General features: G+C 38.9%; 1 protein-coding gene across 1 annotated transcript in view; it reads left to right on the forward strand.

The window, feature by feature from the left end:
- Positions 1 to 16073, forward strand: part of MYO3A (myosin IIIA) — a gene marked incomplete at both ends in the record, with an annotated part of 170181 nt that overhangs the window by 36150 nt on the left and 117958 nt on the right. The window contains 2 exons of the mRNA XM_082839748.1: positions 106 to 171; positions 3102 to 3257. Coding sequence (XP_082695874.1) covers positions 106 to 171; positions 3102 to 3257 — 222 coding nt within the window. The remainder of the gene's footprint in view (positions 1 to 105; positions 172 to 3101; positions 3258 to 16073) is intronic.

The following is a 16073-nucleotide window of genomic DNA, read 5'->3' on the forward strand; positions in this document are numbered from 1 at the left end:
CAGAATCTTAATGCAGCAATGACATTAGTCTGGCTGGCTCTGCCTCTTAATTTTTATCGTTACTGACCAATGTGCACAATCCAACCTTGTATCTTGTTTTTCTAGGAATCCACCCCCAAAACTGAGGCAGCCTGAGATATGGTCAGCAGAATTCAATGACTTCATCAGCAAGTGAGTAATAATAGAGTCTTTTAAAAGAATTAACGAGATCCCGTCCTGCTGTAACTTTGAGATGTGCTTTTTATAACAATTCCTCTGTGCTTCCGAATCTCCTCCTTATCTATTAAATAGCCCCAGAAGTTTCCATGATTTTCTTCAAAACAAGCATTTGTAGCGTCTTCTGAATGTTCAGTGAACCCATTATTATTCTGATAATGATCTCAGGGTCTTGTTCGTTCACTTATCGATAGCTGTGCTTCTGCAGACATTGCATCGCCCACGAACCTGTTCTTCTGTCCACCTGCCCTTTGCAGCCTCACCCTCAGCATGTCCCACCTTCTCACCCATTGTCTGTTCAGTCCGTTTCTTAGCCCTTCATTTATCTGCATCGCTAATTCCCATCACAGGGAAGTTGTCATTGCACTTGGTGAGTCAGATAATCATACAGATAAAATGCTTATACGTTTGAAGTTCACTTTTAATTTGACAGATACTTAGTACAAGTGCAGTGCCTCCAGACAATTGACTAGAAGCTGTGAGTCAGCCATTTCTAAATCTGTCCATGAACTTTTTTCACAATCTTTGTCATGACTTCACCTTGAGAAAATAAGGGAAGGGATGACTGCAAGTTGTAAATGGGAGAGAGGGGTCATTAAGCTCTTTTTTTTTTTTTTTTTTTGCTGTACGCGGGCCTCTCACTGTCGTGGCCTCTCCCGTTGCGGAGCACGGGCTCCGGATGCGCAGGCTCAGCGGCCATGGTTCATGGGCCCAGCCGCTCCGCGGCATGTGGGATCTTCCCGGACCGGGGCACGAACCCACGTCCCCTGCATCAGCAGGCTGACTCTCAACCACTGCGCCACCAGGGAAGCCCGGTCATTAAGCTTTGATGTGTCAAAGCTCACTCAGAAAATGTAAAGAGGGCAAAAAAGTAGAGGAACCGGTCATCCTTGTCCATACTGCTATCACTGGTTTTCCTACCAAGAATATCTGCTTGTTTCTATAAAGAGAGTTATTTAAGGGTTATGAAAATATAAGAAAGATCGATAATCTGCTTTTTCTTTTAGTTTTCACTTAAATAGTGTTTACTGAGTATGTACTATGCACTGCAGAATAGTTAATAAACTGCAGTCGAATTTCACAGACCTCTCAGGAGAATTGTTGGTAGCTTTGAAGGGCTCCCCACGGTTCATAGCCATGCCCCGTGTCCGCAGATCCTTCCGCGTGGATCCTCAATGGGACTTGGTGACTTTGACACACTCGGCACAATTCCACCTCTGAGCAACATTTCCTCGTTTCCCCCAAGCAGTTAGGACTCTGCCCTGCGAGCTCTCCCGTCCTTTGTTCCTCTTCCTCTAGTAGCATTTCCTCTTTTATTTCACTACCTGTTTAGAGGTCTTTCTCCCTCACTAGCCAGTAAACAACTCCAGGGCACCGAATGTGCCTTACTTGTCACTGTAACTCCAGTGTCTAGCAGAGTGGCTGGTACACATCAGCTATCTGATAATGTTTTACCTGAATAAAATAACCTCCTATGTGACTAAACTCAATACGTAGATATGAGTGCTGCAGGCGGCAGAAATCGACACATTCTCTGAAACTAAATGAAAGCTAAGAGCACTTGTTCTTATTTTCAGACATTGTCATCCTCATTCCTTAGCATCTTTTAGCATCCCTGGGTAGTATCTTTTTAGGTAAGCCCTATAGAATAAGTTGCCAAATTCTCATCCCAGGGGGATTAACAATGCAGATGAGAAATGGCAGGGGTCAGATCAGGCATGTGTTCCTTCTTCTTTTTTTCTACCCCCAAATGACAGCCCCACTCTAACCAGTTTTCTCATAATCATACATCCTCAGAACCTCAGGGTTGGAAGGGTATGCAGAGCGTAAATCCGTCTTGAACATGAGCATCGAGGGGCCATCCAGTCAGTAGACCCCTAATAAAAATAATCCTACTTCCCAATGTGGTCCTTTCCATCTTTGATAAGCCTATCAGAAAGTTCTCCCTTATACTGACCAGAAATCTGTGTCTCTCTTCATTCTCCCCATCGATCCTAGATTTTTTTGTCCCTTGTGACTGAAAGCTAGTCTAATCCCTCTTCCAAATATCTGAAGACAGTGGGTTAAACATCCAGTGTTTGCTCCAGTGTTCCTCCTGTGATGCCGTTTCAGGTGCTCTCACCTGGTTGATCCTATCAAGAGTGTGGTACGCATTCGTACTTCTCCTGGAGGACCTCAGAAAACATCCACTGGCATGGGATTTAAACATCCTCAGCACATAAGCCCTCGCAGATGGGTTAGCAGTTTTATCACGTAGGAAGAAATAGATCGATTGAGAAACCTTTAAAAGCATTAGGGGGGCTTCGCTGGTGGCGCAGTGGTTGAGAGTCCACCTGCCAATGCAGGGGACGCGGGTTCGTGCCCCGGTCCGGGAAGATCCCACATGCCGCGGAGCGGCTGGGCCCGTGAGCCATGGCCGCTGAGCCTGCGCGTCCGGAGCCTGTGCTCCGCAATGGGAAAGGCCACACAGTGAGAGGCCCGTGTACCGCAAAAAAAAAAAAAGCATTAGGGAAGGGAAACTGCAAAGTTTGTTTTAATTCTAGGTAAGCATTAAACCTGTAATGACTACATTGTTGTTTATCTTTAGCTACTGACTTGTAAAGGAGACTTTGCAATGGAGACTGAGTTCAGTTATCACTCTTCAGTAATGCTTACTGGGAGGCTAGGGAAGGGGAATTTAGTTGGAAGTTGATATCACTACGGTGTAATCTCTCACAGATTAATTCATCATATTACAGTTCTAACATTGCTTGAGATGCGCTTCCTGGGCTGAGCATCGATGAAGAACATCATTCCATTGTGTTAGAGCAGTTTTTAGGACTGTGAATGATAAATGCAAAACTCTAACTTATCTAATAATGGCATGTTCCTTTCTGCCAGTGCAGGTGCTTGACTAAAGATTATGAAAAGCGTCCAACAGTGTCAGATCTTTTACAGCATAAATTCATTACTCAAGTTGAAGGCAAAGATGCGATGTTACAAAAACAACTCACGGAATTCATTGGTATTTACCAGTGCACGGGAGGCTCAGAAAAGGCCAGGTAATTAAATAGCATCTTGACTCCAAAATCCAAAGATCATCTAAAGAGTCTGACAATTTTATAATGCAATGGTTGTTAAGGTGAGAAAAGAACTCGCTGGTTTAACGATTTAAATTCCCTGGTTGTGGTTTGGAGATAAAGCGGTATTTGAATAAAAAGTGAATGTCACATGTTGAGTTGCATCCTGATATGGTAAAATTACTGGCAGCATTTTTTTTTCTTTCTGTTTGAATTTTATTTTATTTTTTTTATACAGCAGGTCCTTATTAGTCATCCATTTTATACACATCAGTGTATACATGTCAATCCCAATCTCCCAATTCATCACACCACCACCGCCCCCCACCGCTTTCCCCCATTGTTGTCCATATCTTTGTTCTCTACATCTGTGTCTCAACTTCTGCCCTGCAAACCAGTTCATCTGTACCATTTTTTAGGTTCCACATATATGCGTTAGTATATGATATTTGTTTTTCTCTTTCTGACTTACTTCACTCTGTATGACAGTCTCTAGATTCATCCACGTCTCTACAAATGACCCAATTTCGTTCCTTTTTATGGTTGAGTAATATTCCATTGTGTATATGTACCACATCTTCTTTATCCATTCGTCTGTCCATGGGCATTTAGGTTGCTTCCATGACCTGGCTATTGTAAATAGTGCTGCAATGAACATTGGGGTGCATGTGTCTTTTTGAATTATGGTTTTCTCTGGGTATATGCCCAGTAGTGGGATTGCTGGGTCATATGGCAGTTCTATTTTTAGTTTTTTAAGGAACCTCCATACTGTTCTGCATAGTGGCTGTATCAATTTACATTCCCACCAACAGTGCCAGAGGGTTCCCTTTTCTCCACACCCTCTCCAACATTTGATGTTTGTAGATTTTCTGATGATGCCCATTCTAACTGGTGTGAGGTGATACCTCATTGTACTTTTGATTTGCATTTCTCTAATAATTAGTGATGTTGAGCAGCTTTTCATGTGCTTCTTGGCCATCTGTATGTCGTCTTTGGAGAAATGTCTATTTAGGTCTTCTGCCCATTTTTTGATTGGGTTGTTTGTTTTTTTTAATATTGAGCTGCATGGGCTGTTTATGTATTTTGGAGATTAATCCTTTGTCCGTTGATTTGTTTGCAAATATTTTTTTCCCATTCTGAAGATGTCTTTTCATCTTGTTTATGGTTTCCTTTGCTTTGCAAAAGGTTTTAAGTTTCATTAGGTTCCATTTGTTTATTTTTGTTTTTATTTCCATTACTCTTGGAGGTGGATCAAAAAAGATCTTGCTGTGATTTATGTCAAAGAGTGTTCTTCCTATGTTTTCCTCTAAGAGTTTTATAGTGTCCAGTCTTACACTTAAGTCTCTAATCCATTTTGACTTTATTTCTGTGTATGGGAGTGTTCTAATTTCATTCTTTTACATGTAGCTGTCCAGTTTTCCCAGTACCATTTATTGAAGAGACTCTCTTTTCTCCATTGTATATCCTTGCCTCCTTTTTCATAGATTAGTTGACCATAGGTGCGTGGGTTTATCTCTAGGCTTTCTATCCTGTTCCATTGATCTGTATTTCTGGTTTTGTGCCAGTACCACATTGTCTTGATTACTGTAGTGTAGTCTGAAGTTAGGGAGTCTGATTCCTCCACCTCCGTTTTTTCCCCTCAAGACTGCTTTGGCTATTCGTGGTCTTTTGTGTCTCCATACAAATTTTAAGATTTTTTGTTCTAGTTCTGTAAAATAATGCCATTGGTAATTTGATAGGGATTGCATTGAATCTGTAGATTGCTTTGGGTAGTGTAGTCATTTTCACAATATTGATTCTTCCAATCCAAGAACATGGTATATCTCTCCATCTGTTGGTATCATCTTTAATTTCTTTCAACAGTGTCTTTTAGTTTTCTGCATACAGGTCTTTTGTCTCCCTAGGTAGGTTTATTCCTAGGTGTTTTATTGTTTTTGTTACAGTGGTAAATGGGAGTGTTTCCTTAATTTCTCTTTCAGAATTTTCATCATTAGTGTGTAGGAATTGAAGAGATTTCTGTGCATTAATTTTGTATCCTACAACTTTACCAGATTCATTGATTAGCTCTAGTAGTTTTCTGGTGGCATCTTTAGGATTCTCTATGTATAGTATCATGTCATCTGCAAACAGTGACAGTTTTACTGCTTCTTTTCTAATTTGTATTCCTTCTATTTCTTTTTCTTCTCTGATTGCCGTGGCTAGGACTTCCAAAACTAGGTTGAATAATAGTGGCGAGAGTGGACATCCTTGTCTTGTTCCTGATCTTAGAGGAAATGCTTTCAGTTTTTCACCATTGAGAATGATGTTTGCTGTTGGTTTGTCATATATGGCCTTTATTATGTTGAGTTAGGTTCCTCTATGCCCACTTTCTGGAGCCTTTTTATCATAAATGGTGTTGAATTTTTTCAAAAGCTTTTTCTGCATCTATTGAGATGATCATATGGTTTTTATTCTTCAATTTGTTAATAAGGTGTGTCACATTGATTGATTTGCGTATATTGAAGAATCCTTACATCCCTGGGATAAATCCCACTTGATCATGGTGTATGATCCTTTTAATGTGTTCTTGGATTCTGTTTGCTAGTATTTTGTTGAGGATTTTTGCATCTATATTCATCAGTGATATTGGTCTGTAATTTTCTTTTTTTGTAGTATCTTTGTCTGGTTTTGGTATCAGGGTGATGGTGGCCTCATAGAATGAGTTTGGGAGTGTTCCTTTCTCTGCAATTTTTTGGAAGGGTTTGAGAAGGATGGGTGTTAGCTCTTCTCTTAATGTTTGATAGAATTCACCTGTGAAGCCATCTGGTCCTGGACTTTTGTTTGTTGGAAGATTTTTAATCACAGTCTCAATTTCAGTGCTTGTGATTGGTCTGTTCATATTTTCTATTTCTTCCTGGTTCAGTCTTAGAAGGTTATCCCTTTCTAAGAATTTGTCCATTTCTTCCAGGTTGTCCATTTTATTGGCATAGAGTTGCTTGTAGTAGTCTCTTAGGATGCTTTGTATTTCTGCAGTGTCTGTTGTAACTTCTCCTTTTTCATTTCTAATTTTATTGATTTGAGTCCTCTCCCTCTTTTTCTTGATGAGCCTGGCTAATGGTTTATCAATTTTGTTTATCTTCTCAAAGAACCAGCTTTTAGTTTTATTGATCTTTGCTGTTGTTTTCTTTGTTTGTATTTCATTTATTTCTGCTCTGATCTTTATGATTTCTTCCCTTCTGCTAACTTTGGGTTTTGTTTGTTCTACTTTCTCTAGTTCCTTTAGGTGTAAGGTTAGATTGTTTACTTGAGATGTTTCTTGTTTCTTGAGGTAGGCTTGTATGGCTATAAACTTCCCTCTTAGAACTGCTTTTGCTGCCTCCCGTAGGTTTTGGATCATCATGTTTTCATTGTCATTTGTTTCTAGGTATTTTTTGATTTCCTCTTTGATTTCTTCAGTGATCTCTTGGTTATTTAGTAACGTATTGTTTAGCCTTCATGTGTTTGTGTTTTTTACGTTTTTTTCCCTGTAATTGATTTCTAATCTCATAGCATTGTGGTCAGAAAAGATGCTTGATATGATTTCAGTTTTCTTAAATTTACTGAGGCTTGATTTTTGACCCACAATGTGATCTATGCTGGAGAATGTTCTGTGCGCACTTGAGAAGAAAGTGTAATCTGCTGTTTTTGGATGGAATGTCGTATAAATATCAATTGAAAGTGTAATCTGCTGTTTTTGGATGGAATGTCCTATAAATATCAATTAAATCTATCTGGTCTGTTGTGTTATTTAAAGCTTGTGTTTCCTGGTTAATTTTCTGTTTGGGTGATCTGTCCATTGGTGTAAGTGAGGTGTTAAGGTCTCCCACTATTATTGTGTTACTTTCGATTTCCTCTTTTATGGCTGTTAGCATTTGCCTTATGTATTGAGGTGCTCCTATGTTGGGTGCATAAATATTTACAATTGTTATATCTTCTTCTTGGATTGATCCCTTGATCATTATGTATTGTCCTTCTTTGTCTCTTGTAATTATCTTTAAAGTCTATTTTGTCTGATATGAGAATCGCTACTCCAGCATTCTTTTGATTTCCATTTGCATGGAATATCTTTTTCCATCCCCTCAATTTCAGTCTGTATGTGTCCCTAAGTCTGAAGTGGGTCTCTTGTAGACAGCATATATATGGGTCTTGCTTTTGTATCCATTCAACGAGCCTGTGTCTTTTGGTTGGAGCGTTTAATCCATTCATGTTTAAGGTAATTATCAGTATGTACGTTCCTATTACCATTTTCTTAATTGTTTTGGGTTTGTTTTTGTAGGTCCTTTTCTTGTCTTGTATTTTCCACTTAGGGAAGTTCCTTTAGCATTTGTTGTAGAGCTGGTTTGGTGGTGCTGAATTCTCTTAGCTTTTGCTTGTCTGTAAAGCTTTTGATTTCTCCATCAAATCTGAATGAGATCCTTGCCGGGCAGAGTAGTCTTCATTGTAGGTTCTTCCCTTTCATCACTTTAAATATGTCATGCCACTCCCTTCTGGCTTGTAGAGTTTCAGCTGAGAAATCAGCTGTTAACCTTATGGGAGTTCCCTTGTATGTTATTTGTCGTTTTTACCTTGCTGCTTTCAGTAATTTTTCTTTGTCTTTAATTATTGTCACTTTGATTACTGCGTGTCTCAGAGTGTTTCTCCTTGGGTTTATCCTGCCTGGGACTCTCTGCACTTCCTGGACTTGGGTGGCTATTTCCTTTCCCATGTTAGGGAAGTTTTCGACTATAATCTCTTCACATATTTTCTTGGGTCCTTTCTCTCTCTCTTCTCCTTCTGGGACCCCTATAATGTGAATGTTGTTGTGTTTAATGTTGTCCCAGACGTCTGTTAGACTGTCTTCATTTCTTTTCATTCTTTTTTTTTTTTTAACATCTTTATTGGGGTATAATTGCTTTACAATGGTGTGTTAGTTTCTGCTTTATAACAAAGTGAATCAGTCATACATAAACATATGTTCCCATATGTCTTCCCTGTTGCGTCTCTCTCCCTCCCTCATTCTTTTTTCTTTATTCTCTTCCGCAGCAGTGAATTCCACCATTCTGTCTTCCAGGTCACTTATCCGTTCTTCTACCTCAGTTATTCTGCTATTGATTCCTTCTAGTGTATTTTTCATTTCAGTTATTGTGTTGTTCATCTCTGTTTGTTTGTTCTTTAATTCTTCTAGATCTTTGTTAAGCATTTCTTGCATCTTCTCGATCTTTGCCTCCATTCTTTTTCCGAGGTCCTGGATCATCTTCACTATCATTATTCTGAATTCTTTTTCTGGAAGGTTGCCTATCTCCACTTCATTTAGTTGTTTCTCTGGAATTTTATCTTGTTCCTTCATCTGGTACATAGCCCTCTGCCTTTTCATCTTGTCTGTCTTTCTGTGAATGTGGTTTTTGTTCCACAGGCTGCAGGATTGTAGTTCTTCTTGCTTCTGCTGTCTGCCCTCTGGTCTGGACTTGCTTAGTTCTGGTGACTGGGAAGTCCAAGATCAAGGCACTAGCAGATGTGGTGTCTGGTACCCACTTCCTTGTTCATGGAGGGAGAGAGCTGCCAGCAGTTTTTAAACAGCCTCATCAGAACACATAATGTAAACTGCAATAGATGATTAGTATTGGCTTATATTTTCTTGCATTTGTCTCCTCTTCTGTGAAGTAAGATATCTTAGATTTGAGATTTAAAATTGAATGTAACACTTGAAATAGTTTTTTACACTATTATTTTTTGGTATCATTTTCCCTGGTTCAATTATATTCAAAAATCATTTTCAATATTTTATTTATAGCTCCTATTTTGATTTTTAATGATCTGTTATGTATAGTTTTTATAATATTGAATATGTTTACTTATAGATAGTATATATGTTTATTTTAGGAAATTTAGAAGCTACGCAGACATGTACAACATAAAATCAATCAATTATAACATTTCAATCTATAACCTTCTAGTATCTTATGAATGGAAATACATTTTAAAACAAAATTGGAATATATGTGTCCTGGAGCCTGCATTCTTTTCACTGACTAGCAAATACCCATGTCTTTAAATATCCTTGTACCACAAATTTAAAAATTTTTAATTTTTTATTGGAGTATAGTTGATTAACAATGTTGTTTTAGTTTCAGGTGTACAGTAAGGTGATTCAGTTATACATATACATATATCTATTCTTTTTCAAGTTCTTTTCCCATTTATGTTATTACAGAATATTGAGCAGAGTTCCTTGTGCTATACAGTAGGTCCTTGTTATCTGTTTTAAATACAGCAGTGTGTACATGTCAATTCTAAACTCCCAGTCTATCCCTCCTTCCCACCCTTCTGCCCTGGTAACCATAAGTTCATTCTCTAAGTCTGTGCGTCTGTTTCTGTTTTGTAAATAAGTTCATTTGTATCATTTTTTTTTAGATTATGCATATAAGAGATATCATATGATATTTGTCTTTCTCTGTCTGACTTACTTCACTTAGTATGAAGATCTCCAGGTCCATCCATGTTGCTGTAAATGGCATTATTTCATTATTTTTAATGGCTGAGTAATATTCCATTGTATATATTGTACCACATCTTCTTTATCCATTCATCTGTTGATGGACATTTAGGTTGCTTCCATGTCTTGGCTGTTGTAAACAATGCTGCAGTGAACATTGGGTTGCATGTATTCTTTCGAACCATGTTTTTCTCTGGGTATATGCCCAGGAGTGGGATTGCTGGATCATATGGTAGTTCTATATTTAGTTTTTTAGGGAACCTCCATGCTGTTTTCCATAGTAGCTGTACCAATTTACATTCCCACCAACAGTGTAGGAGAGTTCCCTTTTCTCCACACCCTTTCCAGCTTTTATTTTTTGTAGACTTTTTGATGATGGCCATTCTGACTGGTGTGAGGTGATATCTCATTGGAGTTTTTATTTGCATTTCTCTAATAATTAGCAGTGTTGAGCATCTTTTCATGTGCCTCTTGGTCATCTGTATGTCTTCTTTGGAGAAATGTCTATTTAGATTTTCTGCCCTTTTTTTTTTTTTTTTTTTTTTTTGTGGTACGCGGGCCTCTCACTGTTGCGGCCTCTCCTGTTGCGGAGCACAGGCTCCGTACGTGCAGGCTCAGCACCAGTGGCTCACAGGCCCAGCCGCTCTGCGGCATGTGGGATCCTCCCGGACTGGGGCACGAACCCACATCCCCTGCATCAACCACTGCACCACCAGGGAAGCCCTCTGCCCATTTTTGATTGAGTTGTTTGTTTTCTTGATATTGAGCTGCATGAGCTGTTTGTGTATTTTGGAGATTAATCCCTTGTTGGTCGCATTGCTTCCAAATATTTTCTCCCAATCTGTACCACAAATTTTTTAAATTGCTGTACAACATTCTCTTGCATGACTATTCAATGATTGATTTAAATAACCCCCTATGATTGGGCATTTAGGTTGTTATTCATTATTTTTAATTCTAATAAGTAAGTAACACTGTAATGAATAGAGTTGTATACAAATCTCTTACTACTTTTGTAAGATAAATTCCCATAGATGGTATTGTTAAGTCAAAGAATAGTCTTTTGTAATTTAAGTTTATTCATGAGAATCCTATTAATTGCATGTCAGGAGCATATCGCTGTTTAGGGAGCTGGGAGAAGTGCATACAAAATAGGGCATGACCTAAAAAAGCAGTTATATTTGAATTCCTGTTGTGGTTTAATATATTTAATCCCTATTTCTTTAGTGCCTACTATGTGCAGGGCATTGTATTAAGACTTTATATCATGTGATTTTACAACAACCCTGAGGGAAATGTTTTATGATCCCCCATTTTCACAGCAAGAAGAACTGAGGTTTGCAGAGGCTAATTAACTTGTACGAAGCTGCACAGGTAATGAGTGACTTAGCGGGGATTCAAATCCTAATCCCAATGACAAAGCTTTATTTCCATGAATGGCCAATGATTGTGGCCCATTTTGAGTCCATGCCTAAGTGAGTTTACAGCCTTGCTCGAGAGACCTTCAGTGAGGAAAAATTTAAGTCGTGAGTGGAGTAGAGTGCCAGAAAGAAGGAACTGGGCATGTAGTTTCTAGGGAGGAGGTGGTTGGTTGTGGGCTCATAATGCCCATCTTTGTGTCTTTGTGTGGGTATAGCTCCATAGTCTGCTGCAATCCCATCCTCCCCAAAGCAAATGGACAAACAGCAAGCAAACAAGCAAATAAAAAAACAGAGATTGAGGTGTACCAATATTGTATAGGGTGTCCAATGTCAAGAACTGTGAAGGATCTGAGATTTTATCCTACTTGCAAGCTAATAAGTTGACCTGCCAATTTCATGAATGCTGGCAGAAGAGACCCTTGATCAGAGACAGAGGCCTTTATTATGCACAGTTAAGCCCACAGCATGAATTTTACATTCATGTTGGTTGTCCTTGCCCTGTAAGTCCTAGGGGTGATGTGGAATGGCCTTGGTAGATGGTGTATACACAGTGGGTTTGCCTCACAGTTTGGGAACCCTGAGCTTGAGAAACTCTAATCTTTTAAAGGGGTTGCCAGCAAATCTGCCTAAATTTTGCCGTGGAGCAGACTTTATCTTTACTATTCCAGACAGCAAACAAAACCTCCATGTGTCCTGGAGGGAGACACTGTCTTTGTATATATGTTTGTATAGCAAACATGGCAAATATAGTCTAGAACAAAAGCTAATACAAGAGGTGAAGAAATGTGAGAGACTCATGGAGAATTGCCTCCCAGCATTCAAGCATTATAAGAATGGTTGAACCACACAGTATTTAGATTAAAAAGCCTGGTGCTCTAAGTTCTAGTGATTAAAAGAAATTATTGACAACTACTATATATTGGACACTGTGTTAGCCTAAGCTCAATACTTCTGCTTGAGTCACAAAATATATTCTTCTTTATCCAGTTAAGAATTCAGAATATGCTTTCAATATGAGAACTCAAGTCTTACTCAGTTATGGACAATTTTCAGTCATTATTCCTTTAAATATTGATCCTCTCTCATCTTTTTATTTTCTGCTCCTAAGAGATAAATATTGGAATGTCCTAATTTATATTAAATGTCTTATAATTTCTCTTTCAAGTTCATCAACGGTTTATCAATCTCTGCTGCATTTTAGATAATTTCTTCAAAATTGTTTTCCAGTTCACTAATTTGCTCTTAGACTAGACCTAGTTAGAGCTATCCTACATACTGATTTTTCATGTCAATATTTCTGTGTTTTTCATTTCTAGATTTTCTCACTGTTTTATTTTTTTAACCATTTATTCTTTCATCATATCGGACTTTTATATCTGGCCGTTCATATCTGGCTAATTTCTTTGTCTTTTTTGTGAATGTAATTCTTTCCTTTTTCTCTTGATCTTACACTACTTAGCAGTCATTTTTTGATTTGCATTTTAACAAGATTGAAATGTCCTTATGAATGAGTTCGTTTCCTCAATATGTGGTTTCCTTCTGTGATTTAGAATTTTAGTTTGCTCTCCCATCTTTATTTTTTTTAATATTTTATTTATTTTAAAATATTTCTGTATTTTCTTTATATTTTTGGCTGTGTCAGGTCTTAGTTGTGGCACGTGGCGTCTTCGTTGAGGTGTGCAGGATCTCTCGTTGCAGCGCATGGGCTTCTCTCTAGTAGTGGTGTGCAGGTTTTCTCTCTCTAGTTGTGGTGCATGGGCTCCAGGGCACATGGACTCTGTAGTTGTGGTGTGCAGGTTCTGTAGTTTGCGGCACACGGGCTCTCTCATTGAGGCGCATGAGCTCAGTAGTTGTGGCACGTGGGCTTAGTTGCCCCACGGCATGTGGGATCTTAGTTCCCCAACCAGGGATTGAACCCATATCCCCTGCATTGGAAGGTGGTTTCTTTACCACTGGACTACCAGGGAAATCCCCACTCTCCCATGTTTAGTAGGTGATCTTTTGTTTTGTTTCTTCCCCTCTTTTGGAGGTTTTGCCTTTGCTGTAATCCAGCTTCAAGTGCCCCCAGTCCAGAGCCTTTCTGTTCATTATGACTTTGAGGATACTGCAGATCTAGTCACTGAGCCAGTATGAAGTAGACCCCATGTCTCTGCCCTGTCCTGCCATCTTAGGTACCTGGTTCTATAAACGGAAGAAGGTGCAGAATTTTTTCAGTCTTCTCTCTCCAGGCAAGGCACACATTCAGTTCCATTCTCTCCACCAAGCACAGGTCAGGGCTTTCGTTCTGCTTCCTTCCCTCCCAGGCCTATTCTGCCTATTTGTAGTCCTGGACTTCGAGTCACCTATGGTTTCTGCTCTCTTACCCAGTGTGTGTCTCATCCATTAGGTCCACCATAATGCTCACCTGGTTTTAGAGAATGTCTTTGTCATTTTAATTCTTTTAAAAAATATTTTAAAATATATTTTATCTTTCAAAAGTGAATGTTTGGAGGGGGTGGAAGTGGAGCTGGAATCATGAACCCACAGCACCATTTGAGCACAGATCTGTGACCTTATAGGAGGGGGAAGGAAAATGCTCTCAGCATTTTTATACTAGTCCCAAAGTGTGAGACATGCTCAGGGAAGTGGAAAGAGGGTCTGGGATGCTGCTGGTACCACCTTAGGCAAAAATAACGCTCTTCAAGATTGTGCAAAATTATTTGATTTGTCATAGTTCCTAACATCGATAAAATTGATCCACAGCCCAGCTATACTAAATCAATATACCTAAATCTAAGCTGACATTTGTTGGTATGTGACACTAACCTTTGGAATTAGATTGATGCATATGCTTGGCAGGATAAGTATTTTTTTATTCACAATTCAGTTTTAAAGTTGACTTTCCTGTAAATTGAGTACAAACTGAGTTCTTTAAATTTCTTGATGGTGGGGAGGGGGTGGTGTTGGAAGCTAGTGTGGAATGAAAACAAGAACGCTCTCTTCTAAGTTAAGGCCTGAACAGAACAAACAAGTCACTCCAATAACTTAGCTGTTCTGCGGAATCAAGATGCATATGAATATAGCAGCCACTCCTATGACAAACTCCTCAACTGTGGGGACGCATTTTTCATAGGAGTTAAAATTTGTGATGTTAGTATGCAGGCTGGATCCGTGAACAACTTGAATTATAAAGTATGTCAAAAAAAAAAGGTTTACTCTTGAATCCGGATTTAAAAATACTCAATTATCCGATTTAATGGGAATAGGTAAAAGTCATTTGTACTTGAAATGTACTCTTCAGCATTCTTGACTAAAAGCAATACATGCCAACTTAAGAAGAAAAGCAATTTTGTGAAAAATACTGGGTGGCTCAGAGAACTGAGAGGGAGGCAGAGAGGCAGGCTTAGAAGCAAAGGAAGCAGGGTGCCTCAAATATCCTTTCTTAAGAACTACCTGCCAAGAGGCTGGCACTGAGACCCACCCCCAGCCCTGTAACGTTTCCTGCAGCAAAGCAGCACTGGGTTCTTGAAAGCCACAAGCGCCTCAAAGGATTTGTAAACTCACCTTGAGCTTTGTGCCACTCGCTGGATGTTCTAAGTTCCCTACAGAACCATTGCTCCCCCAGGCTGAGGTCACAGGCCCGGCTGTAGGTGAAAAACGGAGTGAGAAACACTAGGTCCTCCCTCACTTCCGGTTTCCAGGTGAGAGGCAGAGTCCTTCCTCACAGCATTTCGGAAGGAATTTCACCCCCATGGAGGAAAGGTGTTTTTAGCCGCTGAAGCAATGAATACCCATTATGTGGAATATGCAAACAGGATCCTAAAATTCTTTTATGTACCTTGAACATTTACCTACAAATATTATTTAAGTAATGATTTGCATACCTTGTAAATAAAGGAAAAACCTAGCCCAGTATCTACTCGACTGATAATAAATTCCCAATTAAAATTCCTTTTTATGGGGAGTTCCCTGGCGGTCCAGTGGTTAGGACTCAGCGCTTTCACTGCTGTGGGCCTGGCTTCAGTCCCTGGTTGGGGAACTAAGATCCTGCAAGCCACGTGGCATGGCCATAAAGAAATAAGTAAATAAATAAATTAAATTTCTTTTTATGGTAGTTATACCATATATTAACGTTATCTTTTAAAACTTTTCGTGTTTTATATATATACAAAGAAAAATAACTTGGTACCCTTAGTATTGCTATTGGTGATTATCTTTGATATGTATAAATTATGTTTTACATGTAGTTTTATAGAAGCAAAAAGGAATATTTATAAGAATTTAGTAACTCAAACAGTTATTTCTTGGGCCAAAAATAATGGCTGTATTTGTGGTGCTGCTCTAATCATCCCACTTGTCCCATATATGATTTTCAAACCAGGATATAAGGCAAATTTGAGGCATAGCTCAAAGGATTAACAGACGAAAGACAAAATTTAAAAACTGTCTAACCATTCAGTGCTAAAAGTGCCTGGTTCAGGCTGTCAATTCTTTATTTAGGTGTGGGACTTTATGTAATATACATTCACTAGAATGGGATTTTGATTTTACAAAAAAAAAATATGAAAGAAGGAAGCAGAAAAATCAATAGCAAGTAACAATAGGGTTCTTTCAGTGCGACACAGTGCACAACCCCACGTTACTTTCTGTTTTCTGGGCAAGATAATTTTCCTCTAATGGCTGTGACTATGTCATGGTGAGAATTATTCACCCTTTGGAATGTTTACTCCTTCATACACAGGACTTCTCGAAAGCTATCCTGGCTGCTCTCATAATAACTCCTTTTAATTCCCATCTCCACATGAGTATTTCAAAGACGCTTGCTTCAAACTCAACCTGTCCAAAATGGAACTTAATGCTGTCCCACCCCCAATTAGTTCTTTGTCCCCTTTCTTTTTAGTAGTATCA

Source organism: Leucopleurus acutus (genome assembly GCF_964270905.1).
Source record: "Leucopleurus acutus genome assembly, chromosome: 1".
NCBI lineage: Eukaryota > Metazoa > Chordata > Mammalia > Artiodactyla > Delphinidae > Leucopleurus > Leucopleurus acutus.